This window comes from Melopsittacus undulatus (assembly GCF_012275295.1).
Source record: "Melopsittacus undulatus isolate bMelUnd1 chromosome 2 unlocalized genomic scaffold, bMelUnd1.mat.Z SUPER_2_unloc_1, whole genome shotgun sequence".
Taxonomy (NCBI): Eukaryota; Metazoa; Chordata; class Aves; order Psittaciformes; family Psittaculidae; genus Melopsittacus; species Melopsittacus undulatus.
In genome coordinates, this window is record NW_022993931.1 from 217,168 (window position 1) to 231,376 (window position 14,209).

The 14,209-nt window shown below is 60.8% G+C and overlaps 1 protein-coding gene across 1 annotated transcript in view; it reads right to left on the reverse strand.

Annotated features, from left to right (window-relative positions):
* Positions 1 to 9,001, reverse strand: part of LOC117438044 (caseinolytic peptidase B protein homolog) — a 46,301-nt gene extending 37,300 nt beyond the window's left edge. Inside the window, exons 1-3 of the mRNA XM_034073403.1 lie at positions 8,690 to 9,001; positions 7,207 to 7,258; positions 538 to 624 (exon numbers count right to left, since the gene is read on the reverse strand). Coding sequence (XP_033929294.1) covers positions 538 to 624; positions 7,207 to 7,258; positions 8,690 to 8,903 — 353 coding nt within the window. The 5' untranslated portion in view covers positions 8,904 to 9,001. The remainder of the gene's footprint in view (positions 1 to 537; positions 625 to 7,206; positions 7,259 to 8,689) is intronic.
* Positions 9,002 to 14,209: the final 5,208 nt, after the last annotated feature.

A 14,209-nucleotide genomic window follows, 5' to 3' on the forward strand; every position in this document is an offset into this window, starting at 1 on the left:
TTAATCCCGTGTTTTCCCAAGTCATTTGGGCTCTTTCTTGCTTATGAACTTGTGACTAAGTAAAGCAGCCCCGAGAGGGTGGCACATCAAAGCTCGGCCCCCGCCGGGGCCACAGGTCCACAATTGGATTTGCCTTTCGCTGCTGGGTTTTGTTTTCGGACCCTTTAAGCACAAAACGCCTCTAATTGAATTTAGTTGTAGGCTGCATAGGTTGCCCAGTGCCCCACAGAGGCACCGGCATGGGAACGCAGGGGACAGCCCCTCTGCTGCACGGAGGCAGCTCCTATGGGAGCATCCATAGGGATACGGCAAGGATCAGGGATGCTGCTGTGGGATGGCACTGCCTGCTCAGCACCCACTTACCTGCAGTTCCCCATGCCCCAGCATGAGGAGCTCCCTCAGGCTCAACCCAACACCACCTCCCAGCACAGCCCAAGCTCCATGAAGCTCCCTGTGGAGCTCCCCATGGAAAGCTGGAGCTCCCTGAAGGGAATCAGGGCCTGGGTGATGGGAATGCCGAGGAAAGGGGGAACCCACCTGGAATTCCTGCTGATGGCTGCCACCATGAGCGCTGTCCAGCCCAGCCTGTGCCTTGCGTTCACGTCTGCGCCGGCCGCCAGCAGCCTGGGTGCGAGAGGGACATGGTCAGGACAGGGCACAGGGAAACCAACCCGAGGGCAGGAGGGGAATCTGAGCCAGGGCAGCCCAGAAACCAAGGTGGGAAAGGGATCCCAGCCCTCATCATCAGGGAATGCCTTGGGATGAAGGGAGCTTAAAGCTCCTCCAGCTCCAACCCCTGCCATGGGCAGGGACCCCTTCCACTGGAGCAGCTGCTCCAAGCCCCTGTGTCCAACCTGGCCTTGAGCACTGCCAGGGATGGGGCATCTACCTCTTCCTTGCATTGAAGTTCCAGTTCCACCCTCCCAGGGAACAGCTTCTGCCTTATCTCCAACCTGAACTTCCCCTGTTTCAGTCTGAACCCATCACCCTTGTCCTATCACTGCAGTCCCTGATGAAGAGCCCCTCTCCAGCATCCTTGGAGCCCCCTTCAGACACTGGAAGCTGCTCTGAGGTCTCCAGCAGCTTCTCTTCTCCAGGCTCAACAGTGTTCTGAGCCTGTTTCATATTCCCAGCCTTTACACCCATTCCCTAACCCCTTCCTCAGTTCCCTGAGGTGATTGGAGCTGGATGGGCTTTAAGCTCCTTCAGCCCGAACCATTCCCTGACCTCCCTATATGATCTCCAGCACCACACAAGGTTTATGTCCTGTTTACCAGGGTCACAATTAAAAGTGTAAGGGTAATGGAGTACTTGGCAGGGACCCAGGAGCTCCTGGGTCCTGGCTCCAGAGCTGGACCCTCCATGGCAGCAGAGCAGGCTTCCATGCAGGATCCTTACACACACCACCAGCTGCAGGCAGGCACACATCCTGCTGCTGTCCCAGATGCCCAGAGCTTGGGCAGTGGCATCTCCACGTGCAGCCCTGCAGCATTCCCATCCCTGGGAGTGGGATACAGCCAGATGCACACCTGGGGATGGCAGCATTCCCATCCCTGTGAGTGGGATACAGCTGGCTGCACGCCCAGGGATGGCAGATTGCTATCTGCAGCCATCGGCTCCCATTGCAGCGCTGCAGACGGGGCTGTTTGCACTCACAACACCCAGGGCACACGTCTGGGGCTCAGCTCCATGGCCACAGGTCACAGGCATCACCTGCTGCTGGCCCAGGGACAGGGCTACAGGCAGAAATCCACACCAGCTCCATCTGTGCACCATGTGCTGCCGGTGGGAAAGGAGGGACTGAAGGGGGTAGGAGTGAGACCGGCTCCCCCAGACCAGAGTGAGCCCTGCAAGGGATGGGGGGCACCCTCCCTGAGCCATTCCCTTGTCCCATCCCTGCATCCCTTGTCTCAAGCCCCTCTCCAGCTTTCCTGCAGCCCCTTTAGGCACTGGAGCTGCTCTCAGGTCTCCCCTTCAGGAGCCTTCTCTTGTCCAGGCTGAACTGGATGAGCTTTAAGGTCCCTTCCAGCCCATTCCAAGTCTGTGATTCCCTGATGCTGGAGTTCTGCTGCAGGATTCAATTACAGTTATTGCCATTCATGCCATAGCTTTCCATTGAGGAATCCAGATGATTACAAGCATACCGGAAGGCCACAGGATGCAGCCCAGTGCAGGAGTTACTGGTGCCACATCACCAGCATCCCACACTGATGCTGCAGTCAGTGTTTAACATGCTGCAGGATGCAGCTCTACAGCATCTCTGGACAACTGAACCTGGACCCAAGGGCAGGACAACCGGCTCTGGGCTCCGAAGGAGGCTCTGTTTGCACTGAGGTTTGGGCTGCAGCTCCTCTGCTGCCCCATAAAACACCTCTTTTAAAGGTTTTTACCCCAATAAGCTCGCCTGCTGCCCCAGACAAGGTCACGTCCAGGTTTTCAGGGCAGAAAGCTGCTGTGCTTCCCCAAACCCCTTCTGCAAGGGTCTGACACCACAAAGCTCAGCCGCTCCTCCCCACAACACCTTGGGTTGGGGGTTTCAGGCACAAAGCCCATGGGGCCACCCCATGGCAACCGCTCTTCCTAAGGGATCCCTAACACTGAGGGAGCCCATGGGCGAGCAGCTCCTGCAGCAGCATCCCTGCTCCCTGTGGGGTCCAATGCATACCCAGCACCCGGTGCCATGGCCACAGAGCATCCCTGCTCCAGCAACCCAGCTCTTTGTGCACCCAGCACCTGGCCACAGACCATCCCTGCTCCCAGCACCAGCTCTTTGAGCACCCAGCACCCAGCCACAGAGCATCCCTGCTCACAGCACCCAGCTCTTTGTGCACCCAGCACCCGGCTGCAGAGCATCCCTGCTCACAGCACCAGCTCTTTGTGCCCCACTCCCTGTGGGTCCTGATGCACACCCAGCACCTGGCCACAGAGCATCCCTGCTCCCAGCACCCAGCTCTTTGAGCACCCAGCACCCAGCCACAGAGCATCCCTGCTCACAGCACCCAGCTCTTTGTGCACTCAGCACCCGGCTGCAGAGACATCCCTGCTCCCAGCACCCAGCACCCAGTGCCTGGCCACAGAGCATCCCTGCTCACAGCACCCAGCTATTTGTGCACCCAGCACCCGTGCCTGGCCTCAGAGCATCCCTGCTCACAGCACCCAGCACCCGGCCACAGAGCATCCCTGCTCCCAGCACCCGGTGCCTGGCCACAGAGCATCCTGCTCCCAGCACCCAGCTCTTTGTGCACCCAGCACCCGGCCGCAGAGCATCCCTGCTCCCAGCACCCAGCTCTTTGAGCCCCGCTCCCGCTGGGAGCCCTTTGATCCGGGGCTGGCAGATGGGCCCCATTCAGCCCCCGGAGGGCAGGTTCTGGGTGAGCGCCTCGCTGACACGGGGCCCAGGGGCATGTTTGAGTTTGTGCTCAGCACCTCCCTCCTGCCAGCTGCGGGAATGGGGGCTCAAACTTGAACTTCCCCCCCCCCCCCGGCAACAATGGGGTGCTGGGGGTGAGGGCAGGGGAAGGGGGGGACCCCTCGGGACGTGCCCTGTGCACCAGCAGCAGGATGGAACCATCCCAAGGGCTCCGGACAGGAAAGCACAAGGAGAGGGGAGGGAGCAGAGGGTGAACATGCAGCTGCTGGGAGGGCTCAGATGCGGGTGCTGGCTTGGATGCGGGTGCTGGCTGGCTGTGATGTGGGTGCTGGCTCTCATGCTGGCTCCTCATCTGCTCCTCAAGCATCCCTGTGAACACACCTGAACCCCAAGCGCTGCTGCAAGGGAAGGAAGGGACAAGCAGAGGAGCAGTGCCAGGTCCGTGGCTCACAGGGTGTCCCTAAAGCACAGAGGACAAACAGGGCATGAGCACAGGGGATGGCCAAGGAGAAACACCTGGAAATGGATGTCCAGAGTCTAAGGGAAGTCCTCAGAAATCCAGGTTTCCAGAGGGAAACAGATCCTGGATGAGAGTTAGGGGCGAAACAGAAAGGAGAACCCATGTGATGGGGAAAGGTGATGGGGAGATGGAGACACAGACACAGGGAGATGCCAAACTGCATCCCACATCCACAGCCTGAGATGCCTTGGCACTAGGAGAAGGCTTTGCCTTTCCAAACAGGCTGAAAGAATCACATCATGGAATCCTGCAGTGGGTTGGGATGAAGGGAGCTTAAAGCTCATCTAAAGCCACGGGCAGGGACCCCTTCCACTGGAGCAGCTGCTCCAAGCCCCTGTGTCCAACCTGGCCTTGAGCACTGCCAGGGATGGGGCAGCCACAGCTTCTCTGGGCACCCTGTGCCAGCGCCTCAGCACCCTCACAGGGAACAGCTTCATCCCAATATCCCATCGAACTCTCTCCAGGTTGAAGCCATTACTCCTCATCCCATCCCTCCATCCCTTGTCCCAAGCCCCTCTCCAGCTTTCCTGCAGCCCCTTCAGGCACTGGAGCTGCTCTCAGGTCTCCCCTTCTCTTGTCCAGGCTGAACTGGACGAGCTCCATCCCAAAGCTCTCTGTACCTGCATGTGTCTCACTGCACAGGGAGGCCCCTCCATGCCCTGCCAGCTCAGCTGTGCTCAGGATCAGCCCCTTCCCGAGGAGCCCCATCAGCACCAGTGAGCACCACACGCAGGCTGGGACCCCACAGCTCCTCTCCCACAGCCCCAGGAGCAGACCAAACCCATGGGACAGAGGCACTCCCCATGGTGGGGCAACAATTCCAGCTGTGGAATTGTGTGCATCACATGCTCCGGAGCACAGCCCTCACCAGCATTCCTGTGGCTGATCCCAGTGGGAATGCTGGGGGGAGTGAACACAACAGTGGGAGCAAACCTCTGTGACAGCGATGGGAGATGACATCTCCGAGGGGACTGAAGCAGGGCACAGTGAGGGTCTGGATCCCACTGCTCCTCACTGGGAAGAGCAGCCTGATCCTACTGTTGGGATCAGGACCATGGTCAGGTGGAACTGCACCATTGGTGCCTGCAGGGCCAGGGCAGAGCTTCAGAGCCTGGAGGAGGCAGCAGGCTGACCTGACACCAGGGGTGATGCTCAGCAGCTCTGGGGCTCCAAACGTGACCGAGCTCTTCCTGCATCCCAAAAGGAGCCTGGAGAGAGCATCCGGAGCTGACATGGAGCTGCCTGCATCCCATGGGCACATCCCATCAGCACACGGAGCTGGGCTGGTGCCTGCTGCCGGGAATGAGCCTGCTGGGAGCAGTGTTTCCATGAGTCACTGCTCCATCAGCCTCAGCCAGGGGAAGCTCTCCTCGGAGCCTGCTCTTTGGTGGCTGCTCGGTAAGGAACCAGGAACAGAATCACTGTTAACACTGAATAGGAGCACAGAGGGATTGAGGCAGTTGTTCCCCCTGGCTCTGCTTCTTCCTTTGCTTCCAAACATGAGGAATCACTGAGGTAGAGGGGAATTAAACCATTGACATTCATTCGGTGTTACCACCTGTATAGGCTGATGGTGGGAGGGGCCTGAAGGGAAGAGCTGGTTTGCTCCAAAGGCAATGGTCACACAAGTTCATAGTATCCCAGACTGGTTTGGGATGAAGGGACCTTAAAGCTCCTCCATTCCCAACCCCTGCCACGGGCAGGGACCCCTTCCACTGGAGCAGCTGCTCCAACCCGTGTCCAACCTGGCCTTGAACACTGCAGGGATGGGAACCCCCAAGTCCTTCTCCTCAGGTTCCATCCCATCACCCCCAGCCTGTGTCCATGCTGGGATTGCCCCAGCCCAAGGGCAGGACTTTGCCCTTGGCCTGACTGAGCTCCATGAGGTTCCCATGGGCATCCCAAGGGTGATTCCCTGGACCCCATCATCCCACAGGGGGATCTTTAGGGGATTTCATCTCTTCCAAGAGACAGGACTCAGCTCTTTGGGATAAGGGCCACAGTTCCCAAAGCTCTTCTGTTCCATGCTTCCAGCACAGCTTCTGCTTCTTGGAGCCTCTCTACCCTCTTCTCCCATCCATGACTTAACTGATGGCCTGGAAACCTCTCTCACGTGTCCATCTCCTGCCCTTAGACCAACAGCTTCTATTTCCTCCTCACTGCTGTCAGGCACGAAGGCCCATAGGGAGCTGTCAGCTCAATGAGACACTTGCCAAAGTCCAGCTGCTGGCTCCTGCAGCAGGGAAGCCAAGTGCCAGCAGCAGCTGAGGAGAGCATGGGAGCAGGGACCATACCTGGCACTGGGGACCATCGGGATGCTGCTTCCCAGCACCTCCAAGGTGAGAGGATGGAGCAGGGACCATACCTGGCACTGGGGACCATTGGGTTGCTGCTTCCCAGCTGGAGGCGACACATTGGCTATGCTGCTTCCCAGCACTGGTGAGAGGATGGAGCAATGACCACCACCAATAACCAACCATGAGAGCACCAGCACAGCCCTGCTCAGCTCTGCTGGCCTGGCCCAGGACACTGGTGCTGAGCGCACAGAATGAGCATCTCCTGTAGGCCTGTGAGGCTGGAGCTCAGCCCTGCAGCCTCTCTCATCTTATCCATGGCATGGAGCTGAAATGAGTCTAAGCCTACACAGAACACCCCCCCCGGAGGCAGGGACAGCACCATGGGGGGATGAGTGGGAATGGGGGTTCTGTGGTCAGTGCTGCCCTCTCCTGGGTGCAGCCCCAGCACCGAGCTCAGCACCAGGCTCCAGCCTGGGCAGTGGCAAAGCAAAGCACCCTCAAGGAAGGGCACTGGTGCCTCCTGTGGCAGCTCTGCAGCAGCTGTGCTGTTCCTGGGCTCGGGAAGCTGCTGGGAAAGAGGAATGCAGCAGGGAGAGGAGGCAGCACAGGCACAGGGGGGTGCAGGGAGGCAGCTCCCCATGGAGCAGGACTGGGAGGGAGTCTTGGGATGGGTTGGGATGAAGGGGCCTTAAAGCTCATCCAGTTCCACGGGCAGGGACCCCTTCCACTGGAGCAGCTGCTCCAAGCCCCTGTGTCCAACCTGGCCTTGAGCACTGCCAGGGATGGGGCAGCCACAGCTGCTCTGGGCACCCTGTGCCGTGCTCTCCATCCCTCTGACCCATGGGATCCAAGCTGGAGAGCTGAGTGCTCCAAGGGCTGCAGGAGCAGCTCCCACTGCTCCATCCCTTGGGATACCTGCCCAGACACCAACCACATGGCTGAGGCCACCATTGTCAAGGGCTGACAGAGCTCGGTGGCATTACCAGCCCTGGGCAGCAGCATTCCATCAATCCACTCACCTGCTGACCTCCGAAGTGTCGTTGATCCTCGTGGCTTCCAGGAGAGCATCCTCTGGAAAGGGAGAAAGAACGGGAAGTGAGTTCCCAGGGAACAGCCCCATAGATCCCTGCAGGCCCCACAGGAGCTGTGGCTGCCTCATCCCTGGTAGTGCTCAAGGCCAGGTTGGACACAGGGGCTTGGAGCAGCTGCTCCAGTGGAAGGGGTCCCTGCCCTGGCAGGGGTTGGAACTGGAGGAGCTTTAAGCTCCCTTCATCCCAACCCATCCCATGGTTCCATACTCAGCAGCTCCGCAGCCTGCCTGCATCCTAACAGAGATCCCCTAGGAGCACCTCAATGGATGTGCACGGCTCCTTCCTGGTCTCTCCCACATCCCCAGGGAACAGCTCCTCTTACACTGGGGTGTAGGTGGTGTCTCTGGGTCTCTGGTGGTCTCTGGCTCTGAAGCTGCCATGGGATGGGCCTGGAAAAGCCTGGAGCAGAGGGGAAGGTGCTGCTGAGACACACAGGGATGAGCCACGGGAGGCTCCAGCAAGGCCCCAGTGACTCCACAACGGGAGCAGTGGAGCAAACCCAGAGCCTCAGGCACCGGGAGCTCCTGCATGGGCCTGCATTGACACCCCCTGGCTGCGCAGGGGAGGGCAGCACCCAGAGGGGCTGCAGCACAACCGGCTCCCAAGCACTGGGGCCAGCAGGGCCCTGCTGGGGAATGGGGTGTGGGGACATCCCCCCCATGGTCCACAGCCCTCCTGGGGCTCCTTCCTGCTCGGTTCTGTTCCCCAGGGCATTCCCAGCCCTGCCTGCGCCTCTGCCTTGGGTCTTTAATGGGCCCCCCTCAGAGCAGTGACACACAGGGCCCTGCCCCATGCACCCTGGGCTGAGGGTCCCTTGCTTGGGGCGCAGGCACCCACAGCTCCTCCAGCTCCAACCCCTGCCACAGGCAGGGACCCCTTCCACTGGAGCAGCTGCTCCAAGCCCCTGTGTCCAACCTGGCCTTGAGCACTGCCAGGGATGGGGCAGCCACAGCTTCTCTGGGCACCCTGTTCCAGCGCCTCAGCACCCTCCCAGGGAACAGCTTCTGCCTCAAGCTCAGCTCAACTCTTCCCTCTTCCAGTTCAAGCCATTCCCCTTGGCCTCCCTCCAGGCCCTTGTCCCAAGCCCCTCTCCAGCTTTCCTGCAGCCCCTTTAGGCACTGGAGCTGCTCTCAGCTCTCCCCTTCTCTTGTCCAGGCTGCCCCAGCCCAGCTCTCTCAGCCTGGCTCCAGAGCAGAGCTGCTCCAGCCCTCACAGCATCCCTCACCTCAGCAGCTCCAGGGCTAGAACACACCCAGCCTGACCCCACACACACACTGTGCTCACCACAGGGCAGCCCCATCCCTCCCCACCTGCACACCTCTCCATTGCCCCCATACCCCCCGCCCCACAGCACCGGGTGGGAACCGCTCACCCAGGGCAGCCCCCCCATACCCCCCAGCCCTATAGTCACCCTTGGACATCCGGTCCCGCAGGTAGCAGAGGGCCATGCCCGCAGCCAGCCCGGCCAGCGCCGCTCCGCTGCGGCGCCCGTTGCGCTGCTCCCGGTGGGGCACGACGGGCACCGGGACCCGGGAGGGTGCGGTGGGTCCGGCCCCGGCCCCCACAGCTCGGCCATGGGGGTCCCTATGGGGCCGGGCCCCACTGACGGGGGGCTCCCCCGCCATGACACCCGCACGCTCGGCGGCGCGGAGCGATGGCGCCCCCTGGCGGCGCAGCGCCACAGCGGCCGTGGTGCGGAGCTCCCGGCCCCCTCCGCCGCCGCCGGAGCCCCGGGGCCGGTCCGGGGCAGCCCCAGCCCCGGCCCCGCCCGGCCGCAGGAGCCGCCCCAGCCCCGGGGCGCGCACCGGGAGCCGACGGAGGACAGCATGGTCCGGTGCGCGCCGCCGCGGACCCGGCCGGCCGGTGCAGAAACGGAAGCAAGATGGCGGCAGCCGGCAACCCAGAGAGCCCGAGCGCAAAGGCTGATGGGAATTGTAGTCCCACGCGGCGGTGTCAGGTGGGTTGGGCCTGCCCCTAGGACTACAACTCCCAGGGGGCACCGCGGCACCGCGCCGCTCCCGGGGCATGCCGGGAAAAGGAAGGGGTGGAGACATGGGTTCGAGGCACGTATAGGACTGCTAGCGCAGGCGCTAGTGCGCACGCGCATGTGTAAGTAAACAGACATGTGCTCATACACACGTGTGCACATACACAAGCACATGCACATGCACATACACACATGTGCTCATGCACACACATGTACACATCACATGTGCGCATACACATGTGCTCACACAGTGTGTACGCATACGTGCACACACATGTACACATGCACATGTGTGCACACGTGTGCTCACACACGTGTGCACATACACATACATGTGCCACGTGCAATACACACACGTGCTCATATACACGGTGCACATACACATGCACACACGTGTGTACGTAAACATATACACACCTGTGCACATGCACACACACGTACACATACACACTGCACATGCATGCACCGCATTCACACATACATGTACATACACCACGCGTGAACATGCATACTGACACACACAGCTGCACACAGTGCACTGAGCACTCACATCTGTTCACTCATGTACACATGCACACGGGCTTGCACACGTGTATGCATGTGCTCCCTGTGTGCACATGCATGTATCAGTGAGCCTTGCTCACATGCACTTGCACATGCAGGTGCTCTGTGTGCACATGTATATAGCCTGTGTGCACACGCACATACATGTGTGAGAGTGTGCATGCCTGTGCGTGAGTGTACATGTATGTGCATGGCTGAATGTGTGTGTGCATGTGTGAGTACACATGTATGTGTGTGCATGTCTGTGAATCATGTGTGTGCATGCGCATACATGCCTGAATGCGCACACATGCATATGCATGTCAGTGCATGTGTGTGTATGCATTCACATGGCTGTGTACATGCATGTGAGTACATGTGTGTGTACACATCTGTGAATCACTTGTGTACATGCACGTACATGCCTCTGTGTGTGCATGCCTGTATTAGTGCACATGTGTGTGCCTGCATGTACATGCCTCTGTGTGCACGCCTGTATTAGTGCATGTGTGTGCATGCATGTACATGCCTCTTTGTGCACAGCTGTATTAGTGCATGTGTGTGCATGCATGTACATGCCTTGTGTGCATACATGTATTAGCGCACATGTGTGCATGTATGTACATGCCTCTGTGTGCGCATGCCTGTATGAGCGCACATGTGTGTGCATGCATGCACGTATGAATGCACATACGTGTGCATCCATGTCCACGCCTCTGTGTGCACACCTGTGCATGAACCCATGTGTCTGTGCACTCACCTATGTGCCACCGCGCACGCCTGTGTCTATGGGCGCATCCATGTGCACGCCCGTCAAGTACACGCGTGTGCCCTCGTGTGTACATGTATGTGTACACGCGTGTTTGTGTGCGCGCTGCGGGTGTCCGCGCAGCAGTTGCGCACATCTGTGTCTGTGTGCGCATCCCGTGCTCCCCCCCCCCCACCATCCCGGTGGCTCCCCCCCCTCCCGGTCCCGGTTCTGGCTCCGCCCCCCCCCCCCCCCCCCCCTTCCCGGTTCCTCCCCGCCCCGCCCCGGTCCCGCCCCTGCCCATCGCGCATCGCGCACCGCGCACCGGGGATGCCGCCGCCGCCGTAGGGGCCGCGGCCGCCGCGGCACGGGCCATAGGGAGAGACCTAACCGGACCGGACAGGATCCGACCGGATCAAACCGGATCGGACCGGATCGAACCGGATCAAACCGGACCGGGGCCATGTCGGGGCGCGACAGCGTCCAGATCCCCGACGACCGGGACTTCGTCGCGTTCCGGGCGCTGTGCGAGTCCGAGCGCGGCTGGAGCCTCACGTACAGCAAGGGGGGGTGTCGGTGTGGGTGCAGCTCCGGGAGCCCGAGCGAGACCTGCACAAGATCAAGGTGAGACCCCGAGATCGGGATCGGGATCGGGAACGGGAACGGGGGCGGGAACGGGATCGGGATCTGGAACGGGAACGGGAACGAGGGGGCAGCCCCGGAAGGAGGGGGGAAGGGGGAACGAGGGGGGCTGCCCCTGAAGGGGGGGGGGAAATGGGACTTGAGGGTGATGGAGCACCTGGTGAGGGGGGACAGTAAGTGGGACTTGGGGGGATCCAGCACCCTAAGGTGAGGGGGGACCCCAAAGCGAGGGGGGAGCCTCAAGGGATCCAGCACCCTGAGGTGAGGGGGACCCCACAGTAAGTTGGGACTTGGGGGTGATGCAGCAATGTAAAGCAAGGGAGAACCCGAAGTGAGTGGGGGTTAGGGGGTGATGGAGCACCCTGGGGTGAGCAGGGACCCCAAGCGAGTGGGGACTTGGGGGTGATGCAGCACCCTGGGGTGAGCTGGGACTCCGCAGCAAATGGGGACCCTACAGCAAGTGGGTCCCTCAAGTGATGCAGCATGTGGGGCAAGGGGGGACCCCAAAGTAAGTGTGGCCCATGGGGGTGATGCAGCCCCATGGGGTGAGCAGGAACTGGGTGCAACAGGGACCTTGCGGCAAGTGGGAACCCCAGGGATTAGTGGGGACCCCCCGGGGCAGGTTGGGGTCCCTCAAGCGATGCAGCCCCCAAGGGGAGCAGGGCCCTGGCTGAGCTGTCACCCCACCAAAACAGCGGTGTCCCAGGGCAGAGCTGGGACAAGTGGGACCAGGGAGCTGTGGGGTCCTTGTGGTCCCTGTGGTGCTGTCCCTTGCCCCGTGCCATGGGGTGGCATTGACCGGTGCTGGTGGGGATGGCACCGGTTCTGCAGCCACCAACCACAGACGTGGCACCGGCGGCACTGCCAGGACCCGTCCCTGGGGTGGTGGCGCTGGTTGGTCCCGGTTCCCACCGGGAATCCCACCGGGAATCCCTCTGTTGGCTCCCAGCGTTGGTGTGGCAGAGCCTGGAGGAGTGCTTGGGACAAGGGGTGGTGATGGCCGTCGGTGCTGTCACAGTGAGCCCCAATGATGTTTTGGGACATGGGGGGGCACCGAGCGTCCATCACCGTGGTGTCACCATGGGCAGGCTGCGCTGGGCCTGGCTCCATGGGGCAGCACATCCCGATCCCCACACTGAGCCCCCCAACTCTGCTGATGGCTTTTGGGGTGTTCCTGCATCCCAAAGCGGCTCTGGTGGGATTGGGGCGCTGCTGTGTGTGCAGGGAGGCACTGGGGGTGTCCTGCTTGTCCCCTGCCCATCCCTGCCTGTCCCCTGCCCATTTGTTCCCTGCCTGCTCCCTGCCTGTTCCCTGCCTGTTTCCCTGCCCATTCCCTGCCCGTTCCCTGCCTGTTCCCTGCCCATCCCGACAATCGGTTGTGCCACGTCCTCTGGCGTGGCTGGGAACCATCCCAAGTGTGCACCAGGATGTCCTGGTCCGGCACGTTCCCACCACGGGCAGTTTGTGCCTGTTCCCATCCCTCACCCATCCCCACGTCCTTCCCTCTCCATCCCGTGCTCCCAGCACCTTCCTGCCTGGATCCTGCTTGGGAAGATCCTGCTGGATGCTCCCGCATGGATGCTGTGTGTGTGTAGGGGCACTGGGCAGGTGTCAGAGTCCTGGGGACAACCAGGCTCCAGGATGGGATGTTCCGGCTGGATTTCATGGATAAACGTGGCATCCAACCCCCCCCCCCCCCCCCCCCACTCCCACCCTCTTTGGCATCTCCTCTTTTCCCATCAGGAATGCAGCTCTGGTCTAACCTGTTTTCCAGGAGGCTGGAAGCAAGGTTGTGATTCATCCCTGGGACATGGGACGCAGCATTCGGGGGACACCATTTGGGACCCCCCCATCCCATCCTGGCGGATGCAGGGAGATGCTGCCCTGGGGAAGGGGCTCCTTGGGAAGGAGCCATCCCATGGGATGGGGTTGGAGCTGTTCTGGCTGGGACCCCCTTTGGTCCCTGCTTGTCCCTTATGACCCTTGCGATGGTCACTAACGAACATTGGTCTTTGTATTAACTTAATGACCCCATGGCTGCACCCATGGCCATGGGGGGACATGGTGGGGGGGCCATGGGCACCGCTTGCCTGGGGCAGAGCCGGTGGTGCCGTGTGTCACCTTCCTCTCTCCTCCTCCTCGCCCCATAGAGTCAATATTGACCCAGGGCTGCGGCTGCTCCGGGCGGCTCCGTCCTGTATCCCGGTGACATTCCATATCCGGAGCTCCCGCATCCAGCCCTGGGGTCAGAGCTGGGGTCACCGATGTGAGGGGCTGTCCTGGACCAGATGTTGGCTGATGTGGGGGGTGCAGGAGATGGGGAATGTGGGCTTGGAGAAGGGCTCAATGGGGTGGGAGAGGGATCCAGACTCCTTCACCCTAATCCAGACCCAGCACCCCCTCAGCTCCAGGGTCCTGGAGGGTCCGGAACCACCCTTGGGATGACCTGGAGTCTGCAGTGATGATGGGCTCAGTGCAGTGGGATGGATGGATGTGGGTGTCCCACTGCGGTGTCAGTAATGGGATCAGTGCAGTGGGATGGATGGATGTGGGTGTCTCCAGTGTTGTTAATGGGATCAGTGCAGTGGGATGGATGGATGTGCAGTGTCCCTGTAGTGTTGATGATGGGCTCAGTGCAGTGGGATGGATGGTTGGGTGTCTGCAGTGTTGATGATGGGATCACTGCAGTGGGATGATGGATGTTGGGTGTCTGCATGTTTAATGATGGGATCCTGCAGTGGGATGGATGGATGTGGGTGTCTCCAGTGTTGGTAATGGGATCAGTGCAGTGGGATGGATGGATGTGGGTGTCTGCATTGTTGATGATGGGATCAGTGCAGTGGGATGGATGGATGTGGGTGTCTGCAGTGATGATGGGATCAGTACAGTGGGATGGATGGATGCGGGTGTCTGTAGTGTTGATGATGGGCTCAGTGCAGTGGGATGGATGTGGGGTCTGCAGTGTTGGTGATGGGATCAGTGCAGTGGGATGGATGGATGTGGGTGTCTGC